This window comes from Entelurus aequoreus, linkage group LG21 (assembly GCF_033978785.1).
Source record: "Entelurus aequoreus isolate RoL-2023_Sb linkage group LG21, RoL_Eaeq_v1.1, whole genome shotgun sequence".
NCBI lineage: Eukaryota > Metazoa > Chordata > Actinopteri > Syngnathiformes > Syngnathidae > Entelurus > Entelurus aequoreus.
Window position 1 is genome coordinate 3,598,949 of NC_084751.1, and position 26,589 is coordinate 3,625,537.

The following is a 26,589-nucleotide window of genomic DNA, read 5'->3' on the forward strand; positions in this document are numbered from 1 at the left end:
GTGTACCACTCCGTACAGCGGCGGTTTAAAAAGTCATACATTTTACTTTTTGAAACCGATACCGATAATTTCCGATATTACATTTTAAAGCATTTATCGGCCGATAATATCGGCAGTCCGATATAATCGGCCGATATTGTTTATATATATTTAATGCATCCAGCAGGGCATCACAACACAATTAGGCATAATAATGTGTTAATTCCACGACTGTATATATCGGTATCGGTTCATATCGGAATCGGTAATTAAGAATTGGACAATATCGGAATATCGGATATCGGCAAAAAAGCCATTATCGGACATCACTAAACATAACGTAACATACCGGATTTGTTTGGCTGAGTCTGCAATCCTGAGTTATGTGTCTTCCCTTGTAGTCTGAGAACAGTGTTAGTCGAAAATGGACACACACACACACACACACACACACACACACACACACACACACACACACACACACACACACACACACACACACACACACACACACACACACACACACACACACACACACACACACACAAGAATGAGCACATTGGACTGCAGCTGGCACTCACGGCTACATTTTCAACGGCGACATGCTCAAGGCTGCATGCTTAAACCCAGAACGTTGCTGGGTGTGACCATTAAAAAAACGTTGACCTTTCCGCTACTACGACATCCGCTCACGTCGTCCGTCATTCCTGGGACAAGCTGCGTCTTGCTTGTGTAGCCGTCTGCTCCAGTGAGCTCTATTGTTCATTTTTCGACCCCCCACCCCCCCCCCCCCGCGCCTTTTAATACAGGAAGATGTTCCAAGCGCGTAGCCATGTGAACAGGAAGTCTGCGAGCATAATTGGATGGCTTGCGTGCGGTTATTGATCGCGTTTAGATGTTTTCTTTCATGTGAAACACAAGCGGCGTAAAGCTTCGCTGCACTCACGTTATTGATTCATGCTTAGCGGTCGCGTTAGATCGCGCCGTGTGTGGAAATATAGACACACAAGCAGGGCGCAGAGCTCGGGGTCAAGAGAGCAATATTAGGCCGCGTTCATGTTGGGGTCAATTAAAAAACGACTGTTCGAGGCTCCCGCCGACAAACGATCACAGTGACTGCACTGCAAAAAGTCAGTGTTTAAAAACAAGAAAAAAAAATACAAAAATGAGGGGTATTTTATTTGAACTAAGCAAAATTATCTGCCAATAGAACAAGAAAATTCGGCTTGTCAAGACTTTCCAAAACAAGTAAAATTAGCTAACCTCAATGAACCCAAAAATACCTTAAAATAAGTATATTCTCACTAATAACAAGTGCACTTTTATTAGTAGAAAAAAAAGAGACCTTTTTGCTCAGTATGTTGAAAAATATTCTTAAATAAAGTAAATGCTAGTGCCATTATCTTGACATAATGATATGCATACATCATGATTTTTTTTTTCATGCTTCAAGTAAAAAATTATTACTTTAAAAAAGTAGTTTTATACTTTTGAGTAGAGATAAATGCTTTAAAATGTAATATCGGAAATTATCGGTATCGTTTTTTTAATTATTGTATCGTTTATTTATTTATTTATTTTTTTTTTTTTTAATTAAATCAACTAAAAAAACACAAGATACACTTACAATTAGTGCACCAACCCAAAAAACTTCCCTCCCCCATTTACACTCATTCACACAAAAGGGTTGTTTCTTTCTGTTATTAATATTCTGGTTCCTACATTATATATCAATATATATCAATACAGTCTGCAAGGGATACAGTCCGTAAGCACACATGATTGTGTGTGCTGCTGGTCCACTAATAGTACTAGCCTTTAACAGTTAATTTTACTCATTTTCATTCATTACTAGTTTCTATGTAACTGTTTTTGTATTGTTTTACTTACTTTTTTATTCAAGAAAATGTTTTTAATTTCTTTATCTTATTTTATTATTATTTTTTAAAAAGGACCTTATCTTCACCATACCTGGTTGTCCAAATTAGGCATAATAATGTGTTAATTCCACGACTGTATATATCGGTATCGGTTGATATCGGTATCGGTAATTAAGAGTTGGACAATATCGGAATATCGGATATCGGCAAAAAAGCCATTATCGGACATCCCTGATTTCATTTGAACTAAGCAAAATTATCTGCCAATAGAACAAGAAAATTCAGCTTGTCAAGACTTTCCAAAACAAGTAAAATTAGCTAACCTCAATGAACCCAAAAATACCTTAAAATAAGTATATTCTCACTAATAACAAGTGCACTTTTATTAGTAGAAAAAAAAGAGACCTTTTTGCTCAGTATGTTGAAAAATATTCTTAAATTAAGTAAATGCTAGTGCCATTATCTTGACATAATGATATGCATACATCATGATTTTTTTTTTCATGCTTCAAGCAAAAAATTATTACTTTAAAAAAGTAGTTTTATACTTGTGAGTAGAGATAAATGCTTTAAAATATAATATCGGAAATTATCGGTATCGTTTTTTTTATTATTGTATCGTTTATTTATTTATTTATTTATTTTTTTAAAATTAAATCAACTAAAAAAACACAAGATACACTTACAATTAGTGCACCAACCCAAAAAACTTCCCTCCCCCATTCACACTCATTCACACAAAAGGGTTGTTTCTTTCTGTTATTAATATTCTGGTTCCTACATTATATATCAATATATATCAATACAGTCTGCAAGGGATACAGTCCGTAAGCACACATGATTGTGCGTGCTGCTGGTCCACTAATAGTACTAACCTTTAACAGTTAATTTTACTCATTTTCATTCATTACTAGTTTCTATGTAACTGTTTTTGTATTGTTTTACTTACTTTTATATTCAAGAAAATGTTTTTAATTTCTTTATCTTATTTTATTATTATTTTTAAAAAGGACCTTATCTTCACCATACCTGGTTGTCCAAATAATGTGTTAATTTCACGACTGTATATATCGGTATCGGTTGATATCGGTATCGGTAATTAAGAGTTGGACAATATCGGAATATCGTATATCGGCAAAAAAGCCATTATCGGACATCCCTGATTTCATTTGAACTAAGCAAAATTATCTGCCAATAAAACAAGAAAATTCGGCTTGTCAAGACTTTCCAAAACAAGTAAAATAAGCTAACCTCAATGAACCCAAAAATACCTTAAAATAAGTATATTCTCACTAATAACAAGTGCACTTTTATTAGTAGAAAAAAAAGAGACCTTTTTGCTCAATATGTTGAAAAATATTCTTAAATTAAGTAAATGCTAGTGCCATTATCTTGACATAATGATATGCATACATCATGATTTTTTTTTTCATGCTTCAAGTAAAAAATGATTACTTTAAAAAAGTAGTTGTATACTTGTGAGTAGAGATAAATGCTTTAAAATGTAATATCGGAAATTATCGGTATCGTTTTTTTTATTATCGTATCGTTTATTTTTGTTTTTATTTTTAATTTTTATTTTTTTTGATTAAATCAACTAAAAAAACACAAGATACACTTACAAGTAGTGCACCAACCCAAAAAACTTCCCTCCCCCATTCACACTCATTCACACAAAAGGGTTGTTTCTTTCTGTTATTAATATTCTGGTTCCTACATTATATACCAATATATATCAATACAGCCTGCAAGGGATACAGTCCGTAAGCACACATGATTGTCCGTGCTGCTGGTCCACTAATAGTACTAACCTTTAACAGTTAATTTTACTCATTTTCATTCATTACTAGTTTCTATGTAACTGTTTTTGTATTGTTTTACTTACTTTTTTATTCAAGAAAATGTTTTTAATTTCTTTATCTTATTTTATTATTATTTTTAAAAAGGACCTTATCTTCACCATACCTGGTTGTCCAAATTAGGCATAATAATGTGTTAATTCCACGACTGTATGTATCGGTATCGGTTGATATCGGTATCGGTAATTAAGAGTTGGACAATATCGGAATATCGGATATCGGCAAAAAATCCCTGATTTCATTTGAACTAAGCAAAATTATCTGCCAATAGAACAAGAAAATTCGGCTTGTCAAGACTTTCCAAAACAAGTAAAATTAGCTAACCTCAATGAACCCAAAAATACCTTAAAATAAGTATATTCTCACTAATAACAAGTGCACTTTTATTAGTAGAAAAAAAAGAGACCTTTTTGCTCAGTATGTTGAAAAATATTCTTAAATTAAGTAAATGCTAGTGCCATTATCTTGACATAATGATATGCATACATCATGATTTTTTTTTTCATGCTTCAAGTAAAAAATTATTACTTTAAAAAAGTAGTTTTATACTTGTGAGTAGAGATAAATGCTTTAAAATGTAATATCGGAAGTTATCGGTATCGTTTTTTTTATTATGGGTATCGTTTTTTTGTTGTTGTTGTTTTAAAAAAAAAATTTAATCAACATAAAAAACACAAGATACACTTACAATTAGTGCACCAACCCAAAAAAACCTCCCTCCCCCATTCACACTCATTCACACAAAAGGGTTGTTTCTTTCTGTTATTAATATTCTGGTTCCTACATTATATATCAATATATATCAATACAGCCTGCAAGGGATACAGTCCGTAAGCACACATGGTTGTGCGTGCTGCTGGTCCACTAATAGTACTAACCTTTAACAGTTAATTTTACTAATTTTCATTCATTACTAGTTTCTATGTAACTGTTTTTGTATTGTTTTACTTACTTTTTTATTCAAGAAAATGCTTTTAATTTCTTTATCTTATTTTATTATTATTTTTAAAAAGGACCTTATCTTCACCATACCTGGTTGTTCAAATTAGGCATAATAATGTGTTAATTCCACGACTGTATATATCTGTATCGGTTGATATCGGTATCGGTAATTAAGAGTTGGACAATATCGGAATATCGGCAAAAAGGCCATTATCGAACATCCCTGATTTCATTTGAACTAAGCAAAATTATCTGCCAATAGAACAAGAAAATTCGGCTTGTCAAGACTTTCCAAAACAATTAAAATTAGCTAACCTCAATGAACCCAAACATACCTTAAAATAAGTATATTCTCACTAATAACAAGTGCACTTTTCTTGGTAGAAAAAAAAGAGACCTTTTTGCTCAGTATGTTGAAAAATATTCTTAAATTAAGTAAATGCTAGTGCCATTAGCTTGACATAATGATATGCATACATCATGATTTTTTTTTTCATGCTTCAAGTAAAAAATTATTACTTTAAAAAAGTAGTTTTATACTTGTGAGTAGAGATAAATGCTTTAAAATGTAATATCGGAAATTATCGGTATCGTTTTTTTTATTATCGTATCGTTTATTTTTGTTTTTATTTTTTATTTTTTTAATTAAATCAACTAAAAAAACACAAGATACACTTACAATTAGTGCACCAACCCAAAAAACTTCCCTCCCCCATTCACACTCATTCACACAAAAGGGTTGTTTCTTTCTGTTATTAATATTCTGGTTCCTACATTATATATCAATATATATCAATACAGTCTGCAAGGGATACAGTCCGTAAGCACACATGATTGTGCGTGCTGCTGGTCCACTAATAGTACTAACCTTTAACAGTTAATTTTACTCATTTTCATTCATTACTAGTTTCTATGTAACTGTTTTTGTATTGTTTTACTTACTTTTTTATTCAAGAAAATGTTTTTAATTTCTTTATCTTATTTTATTATTATTTTTAAAAAGGACCTTATCTTCACCATACCTGGTTGTCCAAATTAGGCATAATAATGTGTTAATTTCACGACTGTATATATCGGTATCGGTTGATATCGGTATCGGTAATTAAGAGTTGGACAATATCGGAATATCGTATATCGGCAAAAAAGCCATTATCGGACATCCCTGATTTCATTTGAACTAAGCAAAATTATCTGCCAATAAAACAAGAAAATTCGGCTTGTCAAGACTTTCCAAAACAATTAAAATTAGCTAACCTCAATGAACCCAAACATACCTTAAAATAAGTATATTCTCACTAATAACAAGTGCACTTTTATTAGTAGAAAAAAAAAGAGACCTTTTTACTCAATATGTTGAAAAATATTCTTAAATTAAGTAAATGCTAGTGCCCTTATCTTGACATAATGATATGCATACATCATGATTTTTTTTTTCATGCTTCAAGTAAAAAATTATTACTTTAAAAAAGTAGTTTTATACTTGTGAGTAGAGATAAATGCTTTAAAATGTAATATCGGAAGTTATCGGTATCGTTTTTTTTATTATGGGTATCGTTTTTTTGTTTTTGTTTTTTAAAAAAAATTAAATCAACATAAAAAACACAAGATACACTTACAATTAGTGCACCAACCCAAAAAACCTTCCTCCCCCATTTACACTCATTCACACAAAAGGGTTGTTTCTTTCTGTTATTAATATTCTGGTTCCTACATTATATATCAATATATATCAATACAGTCTGCAAGGGATACAGTCCGTAAGCACACATGATTGTGTGTGCTGCTGGTCCACTAATAGTACTAACCTTTAACAGTTAATTTTACTAATTTTCATTCATTACTAGTTTCTATGTACCGGTAACTGTTTTTGTATTGTTTTACTTACTTTTTTATTCAAGAAAATGTTTTTAATTTCTTTATCTTATTTTATTATTATTTTTAAAAAGGACCTTATCTTCACCATACCTGGTTGTCCAAATAATGTGTTAATTTCACGACTGTATATATCGGTATCGGTTGATATCGGTATCGGTAATTAAGAGTTGGACAATATCGGAATATCGGATATCGGCAAAAAAGCCATTATCGGACATCCCTGATTTCATTTGAACTAAGCAAAATTATCTGCCAATAGAACAAGAAAATTCGGCTTGTCAAGACTTTCCAAAACAAGTAAAATTAGCTAACCTCAATGAACCCAAAAATACCTTAAAATAAGTATATTCTCACTAATAACAAGTGCACTTTTATTAGTAGAAAAAAAAGAGACCTTTTTGCTCAGTATGTTGAAAAATATTCTTAAATTAAGTAAATGCTAGTGCCATTATCTTGACATAATGATATGCATACATCATGATTTTTTTTTTCATGCTTCAAGTAAAAAATGATTACTTTAAAAAAGTAGTTTTATACTTGTGAGTAGAGATAAATGCTTTAAAATGTAATATCGGAAATTATCGGTATCGTTTTTTTTATTATGGGTATCGTTTTTTTGTTGTTGTTGTTTTTAAAAAAAAATTAAATCAACATAAAAAACACAAGATACACTTACAATTAATGCACCAACCCAAAAAAAACTCCCTCCCCCATTTACACTCATTCACACAAAAGGGTTGTTTCTTTCTGTTATTAATATTGTGGTTCCTACATTATATATCAATATATATCAATACAGCCTGCAAGGGATACAGTCCGTAAGCACACATGATTGTGCGTGCTGCTGGTCCACTAATAGTACTAACCTTTAACAGTTAATTTTACTCATTTTCATTCATTACTAGTTTCTATGTAACTGTTTTTGTATTGTTTTACTTACTTTTTTATTCAAGAAATGTTTTTAATTTCTTTATCTTATTTTATTATTATTTTTAAAAAGGACCTTATCTTCACCATACCTGGTTGTCCAAATTAGGCATAATAATGTGTTAATTCCACGACTGTATATATCGGTATCGGTTGATATCGGTATCGTAATTAAGAGTTGGACAATATCGGAATATCGGATATCGGCAAAAAAGCCATTATCGGACATCCCTGATTTTATTTGAACTAAGCAAAATTATCTGCCAATATAACAAGAAAATTCGGCTTGTCAAGACTTCCCAAAACAATTAAAATGAGCTAACCTCAATGAACCCAAAAATACCTTAAAATAAGTATATTCTCACTAATAACAAGTGCACTTTTATTAGTAGAAAAATATTCTTAAATTAAGTAAATGCTAGTGCCATTATCTTGACGTAATGATATGCATACATCATGATTTTTTTTTTCATGCTTCAAGTAAAAAATTATTACTTTAAAAAAGTAGTTTTATACTTGTGAGTAGAGATAAATGCTTTAAAATGTAATATCGGAAATTATCGGTATCGTTTTTTTTATTATCGTATCGTTTATTTTTGTTTTTATTTTTTATTTTTTTAATTAAATCAACTAAAAAAACACAAGATACACTTACAATTAGTGCACCAACCCAAAAAACTTCCCTCCCCCATTCACACTCATTCACACAAAAGGGTTGTTTCTTTCTGTTATTAATATTCTGGTTCCTACATTATAAATAAATATATATCAATACAGTCTGCAAGGGATACAGTCCGTAAGCACACATGATTGTGCGTGCTGCTGGTCCACTAATAGTACTAGCCTTTAACAGTTAATTTTACTCATTTTCATTCATTACTAGTTTCTATGTAACTGTTTTTGTATTGTTTTACTTACTTTTTTATTCAATAATTTTTTATTTATTTCTTTATCTTATTTTATTATTATTTTTAAAAAGGACCTTATCTTCACCATACCTGGTTGTCCAAATTAGGCATAATAATGTGTTAATTCCACGACTGTATATATCTGTATCGGTTGATATCGGTATCGGTAATTAAGAGTTGGACAATATCGGAATATCGGATATCGGCAAAAAAGCCATTATCGGACATCCCTGATTTCATTTGAACTAAGCAAAATTATCTGCCAATAGAACAAGAAAATTCAGCTTGTCAAGACTTTCCAAAACAAGTAAAATTAGCTAACCTCAATGAACCCAAAAATACCTTAAAATAAGTATATTCTCACTAATAACAAGTGCACTTTTATTAGTAGAAAAAAAAGAGACCGTTTTGCTCAATATGTTGAAAAATATTCTTAAATTAAGTAAATGCTAGTGCCATTATCTTGACATAATGATATGCATACATCACGATTTTTTTTTTCATCCTTGAAGTAAAAAATTATTACTTTAAAAAAGTAGTTTTATTCTTGTGAGTAGAGATGTCGATAAATGCCTTAAAATGTAATATTGGAAATGATCGGTATCGTTTTTTTTATTATCAGTATGTTTTTTTTTTGGTTTTTTTGTTTTTTTAAATTAAATCAACATAAAAAACACAAGATACACTTACAATTAGTGCACCAACCCAAAAAACCTCCCTCCCCCATTTACACTCATTCACACTCATTCACACAAATATTTATATTGTTTTACTTTCTTTTTTATTCAAGAAAATGTTTTTAATTTATTTATCTTATTTTATTATAATTTTTAAAAAGGACCTTATCTTCACCATACCTGGTTGTCCAAATTAGGCATCCATCCATCCCATCCATTTTCTACCGCTTATTCCCTTCGGGGTCGCGGCAAATTAGGCATAATAATGTGTTAATTCCACGACTGTATATATCGGTATCGGTTGATATCGGTATCGGTAATTAAGAGTTGGACAATATCGGATTATTGGATATCGGCAAAAAGCCATTATCGGACATCCCTACTTGTGAGTGTTGATGACACAGCTTTGCATCAGTTGATATTCTAGTTTCAAGCATGTTTTACTCAATATAGGTCATCAAATCTCAACAACAAGCTGTAATATCTTACTGAGATCATTTAGGACCAAAACCCTTAAAACAAGTAAAACACTCTAACATGAAATCTGCTTAGTGAGAAGAATGATCTTATCAGACAGAAAATAAGCAAATATCACCCTTATTTGAGATATTTCATCTGACTTAGATTTCAGTTTTTCTAACCCTTTCTCTCTCCACCAGGCGGATTTGACCGGCATCAAATGGCGTTGCTACAGTTTCCGCGGCGGCGGCGAGTACGGGCCGGTGATCTCGGCGCCCGCCCAGGACGACCCGGTCCTGCGCAGCTTCATGCGCTGCGTGCAGGCCAACCTGCTGTGCGTGTGGCGCCGCAAGATCAAGCCCGACGCCAAGGAGCTGTGGATCTTCTGGTGGGGGGACGAGCCCAACCTGTCGGATGTCATCCATCACGAGCTGGAAGGTGAGCGTGACGAGGAGGAGGAGGAGGGGAAAGCCATTAATGTGGTGGAGGATGAAGTCACTGCTTTTTTTTTGCTATTCATCTACAGTGCTGTGCAATAGTCTGAGGCAGTGTTGTCACGATACCAATATTTTGCTACCGGCACCGGTGCTAAAATTATTTTGATACTTTTCGGTACTTTTCGGTACTTTATTAAATAAAGGGGACCACAAAAAATTACATTATTGGCTTTATTTTAACAAAAAATCTTAGGGTACATTAAACATATGTTTCTTATTGCATGTTTGCCCTTACATAAAATAGTGAACATACGAGACAACTTGTCTTTTAGTAGTAAGTAAACAAACAAAGGCTCTTAATTTAGCTGCTGACATATGCAGTAACATATTGTGTCATTTATCATTGTATTATTTTGTCAAAATTATTAAGGATAAGTGGTAGAAAATGAATTATTCATCTATTCGTTCATTTACTGTTAATATCGTTAACATGTTCTATCTACACTTAGAATAGAATAGAATAGAATGGACTTTATTGTCATTATATTTGCATATAACGAGATTAAGGACTCTAATTTAAGGTGCGGTAGTGGGAACAAATATGGGATAAAAATAAATCACACAAGAAGTAATAAAGATAAAACTAAGAATTTAAATAAATAGACTACTATCCAATAAAAATAATAAGCAATCCTGTACAATATACAAAACAATATACAAAATACTTCCGTTAAAATGTAATAATCACTTATTCTTCTGTTGTTTGGTACTTTACATTAGTTTTGGATGATACTACAAATTTAGGCATCAATCCGATACCAAGTAGTTACAGGATCATACATTGGTCATATTCAAAGTCCTCATGTGTCCAGGGACATATTTCCTGAAGTTATAAACATAATATAACAAAAAATGAAAGAATTTGTTGTGATGCCAAAAAATATCGACGTAATCATAGTAGTATCGCTCCTGTACTTGGTATCATTACAGTGGATGTCAGGTTATTAATTAGTTGCTTATTAAAGTAACAAAGACTTAATTTAGAGTTATTTGGACACTAGGGGAACATATAAGGGTTAGGGTTAGGGTTACTAATAATCAATAATTCTGAGGTTATTGAGGGATGACTCTTAGTTAATGGCTTACTGGTTGTATAATAAGGCCATGCAGAATAAGGCATTAACCCTTGTGTGGTGTTCGGGTCTGTGGGACCCGTTTTCGAATTTTATTGAAATAAAAATTATACAATTAATTAATTTTTCAAACTGAGACTCACTGGCTTTGGCTCATTTTCTGTGAAGAACATATATCAGAATACATATTTAATGAACACACACCATACACCCCCCCTACACATTTCTATTACATATAAGATGTCCGGGGTCCACTGGACCCGGGGCTAATAGAAGTGTGGAAATTGATGTTCTGTGTACCACACACACACACAAACACACACACACACACACACACACACACACACACACACACACACGCACACACACACACACACAGCAGGCCTAGACGGGGAGGACAGAGTGTAGGTACACAGAACATCAGAGGGTCAAATGTGCGACAAAATGAGCGCAGACAGTGTTGACAAACAATGTTGCAACCTTGTGTGGGAAGCGCAGGTGCAGAAACACAAAAGAAGAATCCCTGTGGGATGCAGAAACTGGCAGAGAGATTTCCACGCAACGTTCATATTGTTGTTACTCAGCCAGTGTTTGTGGGTCTTAGTCTTAGACTTAGACTTACTTTTTATTGTCGTTCAAATTTGAACTTTACAGTACAGATAAGAACGAAATTTTGTTGCATTAGCTGGTTGGCAGTGCAGGATAAAAAAAACAATAAGGTGCAGATATAAATAAATAGATTACTGTAAAGATAAATATATATTGCACTTTTGCATATGCATCCACGTTTATGGATGTATGTTATATTGTCTTTATATTCCAGCGAGTTCATCCATTTTTGGGGGGAATTGAGGGGATTATTATGATGCGTTCAAGAGTCTTACGGCCTGAAGGAAGAAGCTGTTACAGAACCTGGAGGTTCTGCTACAGAGACTGCGGACCTCTTTCTAGAGTCCAGCAGTGAAAACAGTCCTTGGTGGGGGTGGGAGGAGTCTCTGCAGATTTTCTGAGCCCTGGTCAGGCAGCGGCTTTTTGCGATCTCCTGGCTAGAAGGAAGAGGAGTCCTGATTATCTTTTCCGCCGTCCTCACCACTCTCTGCAGAGACTTCTAGTCTGAGGCACTGCAGGCTCCAGTCCAGACAGAGATGCAGTTGGTCAGCAGGCTCTCTATAGTGCCTCTGTAGAATGTGCTGAGAATGGGGGGAGGGAGCTGTGCTCTTTTCATCCCACGCAAAAAGTGCATGCGCTGCTGAGCTCTTTTTACAAGAGCTCCGGTGTGTAGGGACCAGGTCATATTGTCAGTTATCTGCACCCCCAGGAACTTGGTGCTGCTTATCATCTCGACCGCTGCGCCGTTGATGAAGAGTGGAGCGTGGCTGGACCGGTGCTTCCTGAAGTCGACGATGATCTCCTTGGTCTTGTCGACGTTCAGGACCAGGTTGTTGGTTCTGCACCAGTCAACCAGATGTTTCACCTCCTCCCTGTAGTTCATGTCGTTGTTGTCACGGATGAGGCCCACTACTGTCGTGTCGTCCGCATACTTCACAATGTGGTTGGTAGTGGACCTGGCGCAGCAGTCATGGGTCATCAACGTGAACAGCAGCGGACTCAGGACGCAGCCCTGGGGGGAGCCGGTGCTCAGGGAGATGGCACTGGAGGTGTTGTTGCCCACTGTCACAGACTGTGGTCTGTCTGTGAGGAAGTCAAGCAGCCAGTTGCATAGGGGGGTACTGAATCAAGGGTGGCCAGTTTGCTCACCAAGTGCTGCGGGATGATGGTGTTGAATGCCGAGTTGAAGTCCAGAAACAACATCCGCACGTGTGTGTCCTTTCCTTCCAGATGTGCTAAGCTCAGGTGGAGTGCAGAGGAGATGGCGTCCTCTGTGGAGCGGTTAGGGCGATAAGCAAACTGGTATGAGTCGAATGTGGGGGGAAGTCTGGAGACAATGTATTCCTTTACCAGCCTCTTGAAGCACTTCATTGCAGATGTTTTTTGGGATAAGTCAGTATTTTAACATAAAAGTGTTTGATTGTGAGGCATTAAAAGCCACAAAATGCAACGGGTCCATCAGACCCACAAACACTGGCTGAGTAACAACATTATGAACACCACACAAGGGTTAATAAGTACTTCATAATGACTAATTAAGAGCCAATAGTAGAGATGTCCGATAATGGCTTTTTTGCTGATATCCGATATTGTCCAACTCTTAATTACCGATTCTGATATCAACTGATACCGATATATATACAGTCGTGGAATTAACACATTATTATGCCTAATTTTGTTGTGATGTCCCGCTGGATGCATTAAACAATGTAACAAGTTTTTCCAAAATAAATCAACTCAAGTTATGGAATATTTATTATTGAAGTCACAAAGTGGCGGGGGGGGGTGTATATTGTAGCGTCCCGGAAGAGTTAGTGCTGCAGGGGGTTCTGGGTATTTGTTCTGTTGTGTTTATGGTGTGTTACGGTGCGGATGTTCTCCCGAAATGTGTTTGTCATTCTTGTTTGGTGTGGGTTCACAGTGTGGCGCATATTTGTAACAGTGTTAAACTTGTTTATACGGCCACCCTCAGTGTGACCTGTATGGCTGTTGACCAAGAATGGGTTGCATTCACTTGTGTGTGTGAAAAAACGTCGATATTATGTGCCTTTAAGGTTTATTGGCGCTCTGTACTTCTCCCTACGTCCGTGTACGACTCCATACAGCTGCCTTTTAAAAAGTCATAAATTTTACTTTTTGAAACCGATACCGATAATTTCCGATATTAAATAAATAAATAAATGATAAATGGGTTATACTTGTATAGCGCTTTTCTACCTTCAAGGTACTCAAAGTGCTTTGACAGTATTTCCACATTCACACACTGATGACGGGAGCTGCCATGCAAGGCGCTAACCAGCAGCCATCAGGAGCAAGGGTGAAGTGTCTTACCCAAGGACACAACGGACGTGACTAGGATGGTAGAAGGTGGGGAACAAGGTAACATAATCTATATATTTTAGTTGTAACTGTATCACATTAGCTGGCATAAAAACTCAGCATGCTAACAGACTAACAGCGAGCCTACTTGTAACATGGCGCCAAGTAATGAAATCCATGAGTATTAGGTTTACAATGTACAATATTAGCCAAAATGCTTGAAAAGAAAAATGCAAATAAATGAAGAGCTAACATACTTCTAAGAAGGAGGCAAGTAACGAAATACATGTTTACTAGGTAAAACAATAGGAAACTAGGGAAAAATGCTAGCATAAAACATTAACATGCTAACATTTCCAAAACATTTGGGAATTTCAGGAAAAGTGGGAATTTTTTTGAAAATGGTGAAAAACTTGAATGGTCTGAATGAGTTGAAATGGTTGGTGTTGACATTTTTCAAATCGGTGGAGAAATGTTGAAGTAGTAACATGTTGAAATGAGAAATGGTATTACGGAATTCCTGGAATTGCAGGGAAACGAAACCGGGAATTTTTCCAGTTCAAAAAACAACTTTGTTTCTGGTCATTTTTTTGGTCATTTTTGGTCATCATATTACATTTTAAAGCATTTATCGGCCGATAATATCGGAAGTCCGATATTATCGGACATCTCTAGCTAGCTACTTCTTGGGTAGTGATTAATGCGAAGGGCTACCAGTTTGATACACACTTAAATAAATTGCCAGAAATAGCCAATTTGCTCAATTTACATTTGACGTTATTATTAGTAATTAATGATATTTACACTTAATTGAACGGTTTAAAAGAGGAGAAAACACGAAAAAAATTACGATTAAATTTTTAAACATAGTTTATCTTCAATTTCGACTCTTTAAAATTCAAAATTTAACCGAAAAAAAGAAGAGAAAAACTTAAAAAAATAATTTATGGAACATCATTAGTAATTTTTCCTGATTAAGATTAATTTTAGAATTTTGATGACATGTTTTAAATAGGTTAAAATCTAATCTGCACTTTGTTAGAATATATAACAAATTGGACCAAGCTATATTTCTAACAAAGACAAATCATTATTTCTTCTAGAATTTCCGGAACAAAAATTTTAAAAGAAATTCAAAAGACTTTGAAATAACATTTAAATTTGATTCTACGGATTTTCTAGATTTGACAGAATAATTTTTTTGAATTTTAATCATAATAAGTTTGAAGAAATATTTCACAAATATTCTTTGTCGAAAAAACAGAAGCTAAAATGAAGAATTAAATTAAAATTTATGTATTATTCTTTACAATTAAAAAAAATAATACTTGAACATTGATTTAAATTGTCAGGAAAGAAGAGGAAGGAATTTAAAAGGTAAAAAGGTATATGTGTTTAAAAATCCTAAAATAATTTTTAAGGTTGTATTTTTTCTCTAAAATTGTCTTTCTGAAAGTTATAAGAAGCAAAGTAAAAAAAATAATGAATTTAAAAAAGTGAAGACCAAGTCTTTTAAATATTTTCTTGGATTTTCAAATTCTATTTGAGTTTTGTCTCTTTTAGAATTAAAAATGTCGGGCAAAGCGAGACCAGCTTGCTAGTAAATAAATAAAATTTAAAAAAATAGAGGCAGCTCACTGGTAAGTGCTGCTATTTGAGCTATTTTTAGAACAGGCCGGCGGGCTACTCATCTGGTCCTTACGGGCTACCTGGTGCCCGCGGGCACCGCGTTGGTGACCCCTGGCATAGATCCAACGAATTGATGACTAAATTAATCGGCAACTATTTTAATAATCGATTTTAATCGATTTAATCGATTAGTTGTTGCAGCCCTAGTGAATATGTTCCCCATACTAAAGTGTTACCAACAAAACAAAACATTGTAAAACAGTAGAAACCTGCCTTGCCTTACTGTGTTAAATTGTGTGTGTACAAAAAAAAAAAGGCAGTTACAACACAAATGCTAGTGTTGCTTGCTTCTGCACAGTACTTTTATTATTATCATTATTATTATTACATCGTCTTGTCATCCGGCGTCACGTCCATGGTTTACAGCGCGCATTCAAACTGCCATGTTTGTACTGTAACGTGCAAAGTGGGGGAAATGCGAGTGTTTCCTTTTTAGTGGCAGCTCAATGCACTCGTGCACATTTGACGTTAAGCTTGTTGTCTAACACACAATAGGCTCTCGCCGCGCGAGCAGTCGAGTCCTCGGCGAGCTTTGTGCTGTTTGCTTAAGACGTGTATGCGCTTTTTTTTGCGCCGTCTAGTCCTTTTATTGGAGCCTCCTACCATATAGAACGTATCTATAATGTGTTTGCTTTGCAGCTCAAGTGTTTATATGCTGCCGGGGCAGGCCGCAGTATAAAGAAGCACTCTGTGTGTGTGTGTGTGGAAGCATCACATGGAGCTATCACACTTGGGAGACTGCTACTGTCAGCGTTATTGCCCCTATTTATAGAAACATTTGCATTATCTCGCCATGCACGTGTGTCCAAATCCAACGTATCGACTAAGCCGCGGGAAGACAGAGCGCGGGGGGGGGGGGCAGGAGAAGGGATTATATTATTCCGGCTGTGCTTTCATTAGAACAAGAGGAAGGGGAAAAAGATGGTTGTGGATGCAGAGGTTGTGGCGATAACCGGAATGTGCCATGAAAAGGCCTTGCGGATGCTTGACAGATGTCGGCTAAGAGTGTTTTGTTTAAGCGTGTGTAATGCAGACGGCCTCTTTTGTACATTGATATTGTTGTTGCATGCATGCAACTGCCAACAGACAGCTAATAGCGCGGTGCGACTGTGCGGCGTGGGGCTGGAGGAATAGACTCAGCGTGGTGCACAGGCACAGATTGGGCTTTCAGGAGAGACGGGTGTTGTGCGCGCGGCGGAATGTTTGCATTGTTTCACTTCAACTACTGAGCAAATACAGTGGATGGTAATAAGGGGCGGGCTGAGAGCTGACCGATGAGGCAAAATGGAATGCACCAGCAGAAGTGCTGCTGTTCACTGCAAAAAGTCAGTGTTGAAAAACAAGAAGAAAAAAAATACAAAAATGAGGGGTATTTTATTTGAACTAAGCAAAATTATCTGCCAATAGAACAAGAAAATTCGGCTTGTCAAGACTTTCCAAAACAAGTAAAATTATAGAATATACTTATTTTAAGGTATTTATGGGTTCATTGAGGTTAGCTAATTTGACTTGTTTTGGAAAGTCTTGACAAGCCGAATTTTCTTGTTCTATTGCAGGGGTCGGCAACCCAAAATGTTGAAAGAGCCATATTGGACCAAAAATACAAAAACAAATCAGTCTGGAGCCGCAAAAAATTAAAAGCCATATTACATGTGCCATGAGATATAAATTGAATTAAGAGGACTTAAAGGAAACTAAATGAGCTCAAATATAGCTACAAATGAGGCATAATGATGCAATATGTACATATCGCTAGCCTAAATAGCATGTTAGCATCGATTAGCTTGCAGTCATGCAGTGACCAAATATGTCTGATTAGCACTCCACACAAGTCAATAACATCAACAAAACTCACCTTTGTGTGAGTTGTACAACGTTAAAAGTGTGGTGGACAAAATGAGACAGAAAAAGAAGTGGCATAAAACACGTCCTAGAAAGTGGGAGAAAGTTATACATGGAAACAAACTATACGGTGAGTTCAAGGACCGCCAAAATTAGTAGGACAAAACGGTGCTCGCCAAATACTCGAATCAGTGAAGCATGTTTAATATAAGCAGTGTGATTTATAACAATTAGGGAGGTTTGTGTCATGTTTGTAATCCTACAGAAACCATACTAAACAAAAAAATATTTTTTTTTCCCCTCATCTTTTTCCATTCTTCATACATTTTTGAAAAATCTCCAGAGAGCCACTAGGGCGGCGCTAAAGAGCCGCATGCGGCTCTAGAGCCGCGGGTTGCCGACCCCCGTTCTATTGGCAGATAATTTTGCTTAGTTGAAGTAAAATACCAGGGTTTCCCACACATTCACAAAAATTTTTTTTTATTTTACTTTTATTTTTTATTTTGTTTTGTCCTCTCCAGCTTCTCAGGCAAATCATATAGTTGATGTAGATGCCCATATCGACTGTTCAGATTTACTTTACAAAAGAGAAGTGTAGGATACTTCTATTGTTGCCTTATTTGTATTTGACTTTATTAAATGTATTTATATTAGAAACACAACATGTGTATATAACAAAGGGTGCAAAGTCTGCAGGCAGTAGGAATCACATGGTTAAGTGTAGGGAGTAAAACTGATGGCAGTCTAAAGTTCAAGATTTTTGGAGCTCTTTGTTCAGTGGATCAGATGTTTGATGAAGCTTTGTGTCTATCTACCACCACTACTGTTTTCTGTTTATTTGTTACTGACTGTGGCAGGACACCTCTGCCTCTGTTTCACTTTATGTTGCTGGTAAATAATATGGTTGTAGTAGTAGGCTAAAGTTCAATTATTTAGTATGCACTAATTAAAGGGGCAGAGCTTTGAGACATTTTAGCTTTTATATTTTATAAGATATATTTTTTGTAAGAACCACAATTAATAAATGATTTATTGTTCAAATCTGTATATAACTATGTACATAAAGTGTTGTAATTATATTGTAAAATGGATGGATGGATGGACGGACGTTTAAAACAAAACTCTTATTATTAATTAGTAAGTATACATTTTTTGAGCCTTTTTAGAGAAAATCAAATCATTGTAGTAAATTATGCAAATTACTCGATGATGTCACGGTGACCACGCCCATAGCCACGCCCATGACCACGCCCCCACCGCCACACGTATCTAGGCAGTTTATGGGAAACACTGAATACCCCTCATTTTTGTATTTTTTTTTTCTTGTTTTTGAACACTGACTTTTTGCAGTGTAAAAACTACAATAAAGATGAACAAAGAAGACGCTGTCAAAGTGGAGGCCCGTAAATATGACCCGCCTGAAGAGACGATCAGAAAGCGACTTGAAGATGGTGTGTAAAACATCATCTGTGCAACATTTTGACCAAAAGAAACACTATCACATGTTATGTAGACTACAAGGAAGTTTTTTAAATGTAGAAAAAATTCAAAATATGTGACCTGTGCTGGCAAAATGAGTCACAATGAGGAAATTTTAAAAACTGAGTTATTGGTATTTACACATTCTCCATCTAAAGACCTTCAAAATGATATATGGTTTGTTGGAATCGGACAGAAAATGACCGAGTTAGTTGAAGTCGACCAAGTTTGAGGGTCCGTTTTGAGAAAAACCAGCTTAAAGTTTATTGTTCCAGAACAGAATGTTCCAAAACAAAACTCCATAGCAACCATACCTTAAAAGTCCTTGTTGCAACACCAAAATTGGTACAATTAAAGTCAAATCCCATGTCTAGTGGAAAAATATATATTCAACTCTATTGAAAACGGTTATGTACAAAAATTTCAACACTGTTATGTCACAGTTTTTTTGTTCACTGGTCAGTTTGTCAGCTGGTCAGCTGTCCGTAATATTCCTGACCAGCAGCACTAAGAAGATTCGCCCGACTGCAGTGAATTTAGCGCACTTGCAACCGCCTGTGTACCCTCTCCACCTTCTAAATCCATTACGGAATGTAAAACAGTCTAACTCAGGGGTCACCAACCTTTTTGAAAGCAAGAGCTACTTCTTGGGTACTGATTAATGCGAAGGGCTACCAGTTTGATACACACTTCAATAAATTGCCAGAAATAGCCAATTTGCTCAATTTACCTTTAACTCTATGTTATTATTAATAATTAATGATATTTACACTTAATTGAACGGTTTAAAAGAGGAGAAAACTCGAAAAAAATGACAATTAAATTTTGAAACGTAGTTTATCTTCAATTTCGACTCTTTAAAATTCAAAATTCAACCGAAAAAAAGAAGAGAAAAACTTAAAAAAAGAATTTATGGAACATCATTAGTAATTTTTCCTGATTAAGATTAATTTTAGAATTTTGATGACATGTTTTAAATAGGTTAAAATCCAATCTACACTTTGTTAGAATATATAACAAATTGGACCGAGCTATATTTCTAACAAAGACAAATCATTATTTCCAGAACAAACATTTTAAAAGAAATTCAAAAGACTTTGAAATAAGATTTAAATTTGATTCTACAGATTTTCTCTACCAACCGGTATAGCTCGGTTGGTAGAGTGGCCGTGCCAGCAACTTGAGGGTTCCAGGTTCGATCCCCGCTTCCGCCATCCTAGTCACTGCCGTTGTGTCCTTGGGCAAGACACTTTACCCACCTGCTCCCAGTGCCACCCACACTGCTTTAAATGTAACTTAGATATTGGGTTTCACTATGTAAAGCGCTTTGAGTCACTAGAGAAAAGCGCTATATAAATATAATTCACTTCACTTCACTTCTAGATTTGCCAGAATATATATTTTTTAATTTTAATCATAATACTTTTGAAGAAATATTTCACAAATATTCTTCGTCGAAAAAACAGAAGCTAAAATGAAGAATTAAATTCAAATGTATATATTATTCTTTACAATAAAAAATAAAAATTTTACTTGAACATTGATTTAAATTGTCAGGAAAGAAAAGGAAGGAATTTAAAAGGTAAAAAGGTATATGTGTTTAAAAATCCTAAAATCATTTTTAAGGTTGTATTTTTTCTCTAAAATTGTCTTTCTGAAAGTTATAATAAGCAAAGTAAAAAAATTAATGAATTTATTTAAACAAGTGAAGACCAAGTCTTTAAAATATTTTCTTGGATTTTCAAATTGTATTTGAGTTTTGTCTCTCTTACAATGAAAAATGTCGGGCAAAGCGAGACCAGCTTGCTGTAAATAAATACAATTTTAAAAATAGATGCAGCTCACTGGTAAGTGCTGCTATTTGAGCTATTTTTAGAAAAGGCCGGCGGGCTACTCATCTGGTCCTTACGGGCTACCTGGTGCCCGCGGGCACCACGTTGGTGACCCCTGGTCTAACTTATCCACAAAAATAATAATTAAATGTTCGAAAATCACCTTTTTTCACATAATATTCCGCTCGTATTACTGTGTTGTTTTTCATCAGGGCGCTGCCATGATACCACAATGCACCGCGCGGGGTGATTCAACCAATGAGGGTACGCCTCACAGCGACCGGTTAGCAACAAGCCGGATTTGTTTACGTCGGGACAGGTTTAAAAACTCGAATTGTATTGGTTCAGAATGGCGTCATCGGGAATTCCATGCTCATTTTTAGAAAGTAGGTAAACTTGGCGTCACAATGATACCTAATATGGCTAGGGGGGATTCCCCCTTATTGCCGCGAGTGAGCGTTGAACACACTGGATTTTCTCAAGGAATTTTAACACAAAGGACTAATTTCTGAAGACATACCTCGTACAAAACCTTCAAATACAGGTGATTTAAGATGTTTTCTTGCTATTTCGATGATTGGGATCGCTAGATTGTGGCTTTATGGACTCATTTTTGTGAAAAGCTCAATTTCAACCAAGATACATTTTTTTCCACTTATTTGCCTGTAGCTCAAAATTAGCCTGTGCGCATTCCGACTCATTTTGCCAGCACGGGTCACATATGACCCCTTAAATGCCCACTGAAATTATTTTTTTTAAATTTAAACGGGGATAGCAGATCCATTCTATGTGTCATACTTGATCATTTCGCGATATTGCCATATTTTTGCTGAAAGGATTTAGTAGAGAACAACGACGATTAAGTTCGCAACTTTTGGTCGCTGATAAAAAAAAAGCCTTGCCTATACCGGAAGTAGCGTGACGTCACAGGATGAAGGATTCCTCACAATTCCGCTTTGTTTACAATGGAGCGAGAGAGATTCGGACCGAGAAAGCGACGATTACCCCATTAATTTGAGCGGGGATGAAAGATCGTGGATGAGGAACGTTAGAGTGAAGGACTAGAGAGGCAGTGCAGGGTGTATCTTTTTTCGCTCTGACCGTAACTAAGGTACAAGGTCTCATTGGATTCCACACACTCTCCTTTTTCTATTGTGGATCACGATTTGTATTTTAAACCACCTCGGATACTATATCCTCTTGAAAATGAGAGTCGAGAACGCAAAATGGACATTCACGGTGACTTTTATCTCCACGACAATACATCGTTGACGCACTTTAGCTACGGAGCTAATGTGATAGCATCGGGCTCAAATGCAGATAGAAACAAAATTTAAAAAAACCCTGACTGGAAGGATAGACAGAAGATCAACAATACTATTAAACCATGAACATGTAAATACACGGTTAATAATTCCCAGCTTGGCGAAGCTTAACAATTGAAGCTAACTATGGAGCGGCGGCGGGCGTTGTAGCTTTCGACGACACCCCGGCCGCCATCAGAGTCGGCAAGAAACATATATTTCCCCAAAGTTACGTACGTGACATGCACATATCGACACGCACGTACGGGCAAGCGATCAAATGTTTGGAAGCCAAAGCTGTACTCACGGTAGTGCGTCTTCTATCCAACTCAAACACAACACAACCTCCTGATTGTGTTGCTGCAGCCAGCCGCTAATACACCGATCGCACCTACAACTTTCTTCTTTGCAATCTCCATTGTCCATTAAACAAATTGCAAAAGATTCACCAACACAGATGTCCAGAATACTGTGGAATTGTTCGATGAAAACAGAGCAGTTTGTATGGTGACACATTGGGTACGAATACTTCCGTTGATCGTCGTGACGTCACGCGCATACGTCGTCAAACCTAGGCGTTTCCAACCGGAAGTTTAGCCGGAAATTTAAAATTGCACTTTATAAGTTAACCCGGCCGTATTGGCATGTGTTGCAAAGTTAAGATTTCATCATTGATATATAAACTATCAGACTGCGTGGTCGGTAGTAGTGGCTTTCAGTAGGCCTTTAAATGCGCTTTATGGTCCGAAAATGACGGTACCTGTATAAATGGATAAAGTTCCGGTGGTGCACTGCAAAAAGTCAGTGTTCAAAAACAAGAAAAAAAAAATACAAAAATGAGGGGTATTTTATTTGAACTAAGCAAAATGATCTGCCAATAGAACAAGAAAATTCGGCTTGTCAAGACTTTCCAAAACAAGTAAAATTAGCTAACTTCAATGAAACCAAAAATACCTTAAAATAAGTATATTCTCACTAATAACAAGTGCATTTTTCTTGGTAGACAAAAAGAGACCTTTTTGCTCAATATGTTGAAAAATGTTCTTAAATTAAGTAAATGCTAGTGCCATTATCTTGACATAATGATATGCGCTCGGCATCATAATTTTTTTTTTCATGCTTGAAGTAAGAAATGATTACTTAAAAAAAGTAGTTTTATACGTGTGAGTGTTGATGACACAGCTTTGCATCAGTTGATATTCTAGTTTCAAGCATGTTTTACTCAATATAGGTCATGAAATCTCAGCAACAAGCCGTAATATCTTACTGAGATCATTTAGGACCAAAACCCTTAAAACAAGTAAAACACTCTAACATAAAATCTGCTTAGTGAGAAGAATTATCTTATCAGACAGAAAATAAGCAAATATCACCCTTATTTGAGATATTTAATCTTACTTAGATTTCAGTTTTTGCAGTGTTGATGTCAGCTTAAAAGGGGTCATGCTGACTTCCTGGCAACAATGGGCTTAAATAATAGTGAAATGATTAGTGAAAACCGGTGTGTGACTCAAAACGTGAAACAGCTGCGTGACATGACAGGTGAAACTAATGGTTGCTATGGTGACAAAGCAAAGGGAGTGAAAACAGGAACTAAAAAGTGTCCAAAAAACCAAGCAAAACATAACTAAACAAAACATGATCACAGACATGACCACCCGGTGGTCTACATAACACGAAATAGTGGTTCACAATTTTCCAAGAATTTAATTTGACACACCATCTTCAAGGTGCTTTCTGACTGTTTCTTCAAAATATGCCGTTTTTAACCTGCTCAGTGGCCTTGTGGTTAGAGTGAGTTCAACCTGAGTCATACCAAGGACTATAAAAGTGGGACCCATTACCTCCCTGCTTGGCACTCAGCATCAAGGGTTGGAATTGGGCGGTTAAATCACCAAAATGATTCCCGGGCGCGGCCACCGCTGCTGCTCACTGCTCCCCTCACCACCTTGGGGGTGGAACAAGGGGATGGGTCAAATGCAGAGGGTAATTTTGCCACACCTAGTGTGTGTGTGACTATCAGTGGTACTTTAACTTTAACTTTAAATTTGTGGACGGTCTTATTCACGTTCTAAAGCCCTCCTCCGGGCTTTGACTGAGTCTCCACCCCATCAGCCATGTTGTAGTTTTTAGTAGAGATGTCCGATAATGGCTTTTTTGCCGATATCCGATATTCTGATATTGTCCAACTCTTAATTACCGATTCTGATATCAACAGATACGATTTATACAGTCGTGGGATTAACACATTATTATGCCTAATTTTGTTGTGATGCCCCGCTGGATGCATTAAACAATGTAACAAGGTTTTCCAAAATAAATCAACTCAAGTTATGGAAAAAAAAATGCCAACATGGCACTGCCATATTTATTATTGAAGTCACAAAGTGCATTATTTTTTTTTAACATGCCTCAAAACAGCAGCTTGGAATTTGGGACATGCTCTCCCTGAGAGAGCATGAGGAGGTTGAGGTGGGCGGGGTTGAAGTGGGGGGGTAGCGACGGGGTGTTTATTGTAGCGTCCCGGAAGAGTTAGTGCTGCAAGGGGTGCTGGGTATTTGTTCTGTTGTGTTTATGTTGTGTTACGGTGCGGATGTTCTCCCGAAATGTGTTTGTCATTCTTGTTTGGTGTGGGTTCACAGTGTGGCGCATATTTGTAACAGTGTTAAAGTTGTTTATACGTCCACCCTCAGTGTGACCTGTATGGCTGTTGACCAAGTATGCGTTGCATTCACTTGTGTGTGTAAATATCCGTAGATATTATGTGATTGGGCCGGCACGCAAAGGCAGTGCCTTTAAGGTTTATTGGCGCTCTGTACTTCTCCCTATGTCCGTGTACACAGCGGCGTTTTAAAAAGTCATACGTTTTACTTGTTGAAACCGATACCGATAATTTCCGATATTACATTTTAAAGCATTCATCAGCCAATAATATCGGCAGTCCGATATTATCGGACATCTCTAGTTTTTAGTACTTCATTGGGTAGCCTACAGACCGATATAAGTTACAACTATACGCGACTTTGTAGTTAGAAATGGCAACAACAGAGGATGCATGTGCATGTACGAGCCAGTCTACCACCCAACGGTAGGATAAGAGCTTCAAGAGGTGGTCACCTGAAATGGTTTTCACTTCACAGGCGTCGTTGAAGCTCATCGAGAGAATGCCAAGAGTGTGCAAAGCAGTAATCAGAGCAGAGGGTGGCTATTTTGAAGAAACGAGAATATAAAACATCTTTTCAGTTATTTCACCTTTTTTTTTTGTTTAGTACATAACTCCACATGTGTTCATTCATAGTTTCGATGCCTTCAGGGACAATCTACAATGTAAATAGTCATGAAAATAAAGAAAACGCATTGAAATGAGAAGGTGTGTCCAAACTTTTGGCCTGTACTGTATATATATATATATATATATATATATATATATATACACAGTATATATACGTATATATTATTAATATTTCCCCCCTTGAATACATTATTAAACATACTTTCTACCAGTCTATCACATAATTAAAGGAGAGTGTCATGCCACATATTTGCACACAATACTAAAAAAAAAAAAAATACAACTGAAAAAAAAAACATAAAACAGTCCACCTTAACACAAGCCAAAACTGGAATCCTATTAAGGACTTATTGTGTACACTCCTCACAGAAAAGTCAACAACACCCGCAGAGGTAATTATTTGCCAACATGCATGACAGTGTTCATATTTGTGCTGATTATTGTAGTTTTTGGGAATAATGCATCCTAAGGTTTCCACAGTATTTAAAGTTCTTTGAAACAACCTCACAATCGTATAATTAATGGGCTCCTCTCGAGCTGCAAATACAGTGACAATCCAACTAAAAAATACATTAAAAATCCCGTAATTACACCGTCTGTCAAGACCAAGACGTCCGTGAACTCACTGACCGAACGTGTCGGCGTTTGAAGAAGTGCTGAAATGTGAGAGCTTGTCTACTGTTTGAAAGAGATAAATGTATTTCGTGGTGCCAAAGGCTGAATAAATGATGCCTTTTGAAATGCGCAGCCGGGATAAGAGCATCGCTTCACCTCCTCTTTTTGATTTTTGATTTATTTATTTTTTTTAAGGCAGTGGTGTCCAATTGTGCAGCCTGGGGCCATTTATGACACTTGGAACTCATTCTAAAAATACAATTACACAAGAAAACTGGGGCAAAAAATGCAAACATTGTGGAAAAAAGAGAAATTCAAAGGTATGATGTCCTATAACACAGTGTTTTTATGGCCTTTTATTAATATATCGATATTTTTAGGCCATGTCACGATACACGATATAAATCTCGATATTTTGCCTTAGCCTTGAATGATCACTTGATGCATATAATCACAGCAGTATGATGATTCTATGTGTCTACATTAAAACATTCTTGTTCATGCTGCATTAATATATGCTTATTTTAAACTT

The 26,589-nt window shown here is 35.8% G+C and overlaps 1 protein-coding gene across 2 annotated transcripts in view; it reads left to right on the forward strand.

The window, feature by feature from the left end:
• The window catches only part of LOC133639111 (mediator of RNA polymerase II transcription subunit 13-like), a 333,705-nt gene that overhangs the window by 109,753 nt on the left and 197,363 nt on the right, over positions 1–26,589 (forward strand). For both annotated transcript variants that reach the window (XM_062032256.1, XM_062032257.1), the window contains exon 2: positions 9,707–9,944. In XM_062032256.1, coding sequence (XP_061888240.1) covers positions 9,707–9,944 — 238 coding nt within the window. The remainder of the gene's footprint in view (positions 1–9,706; positions 9,945–26,589) is intronic.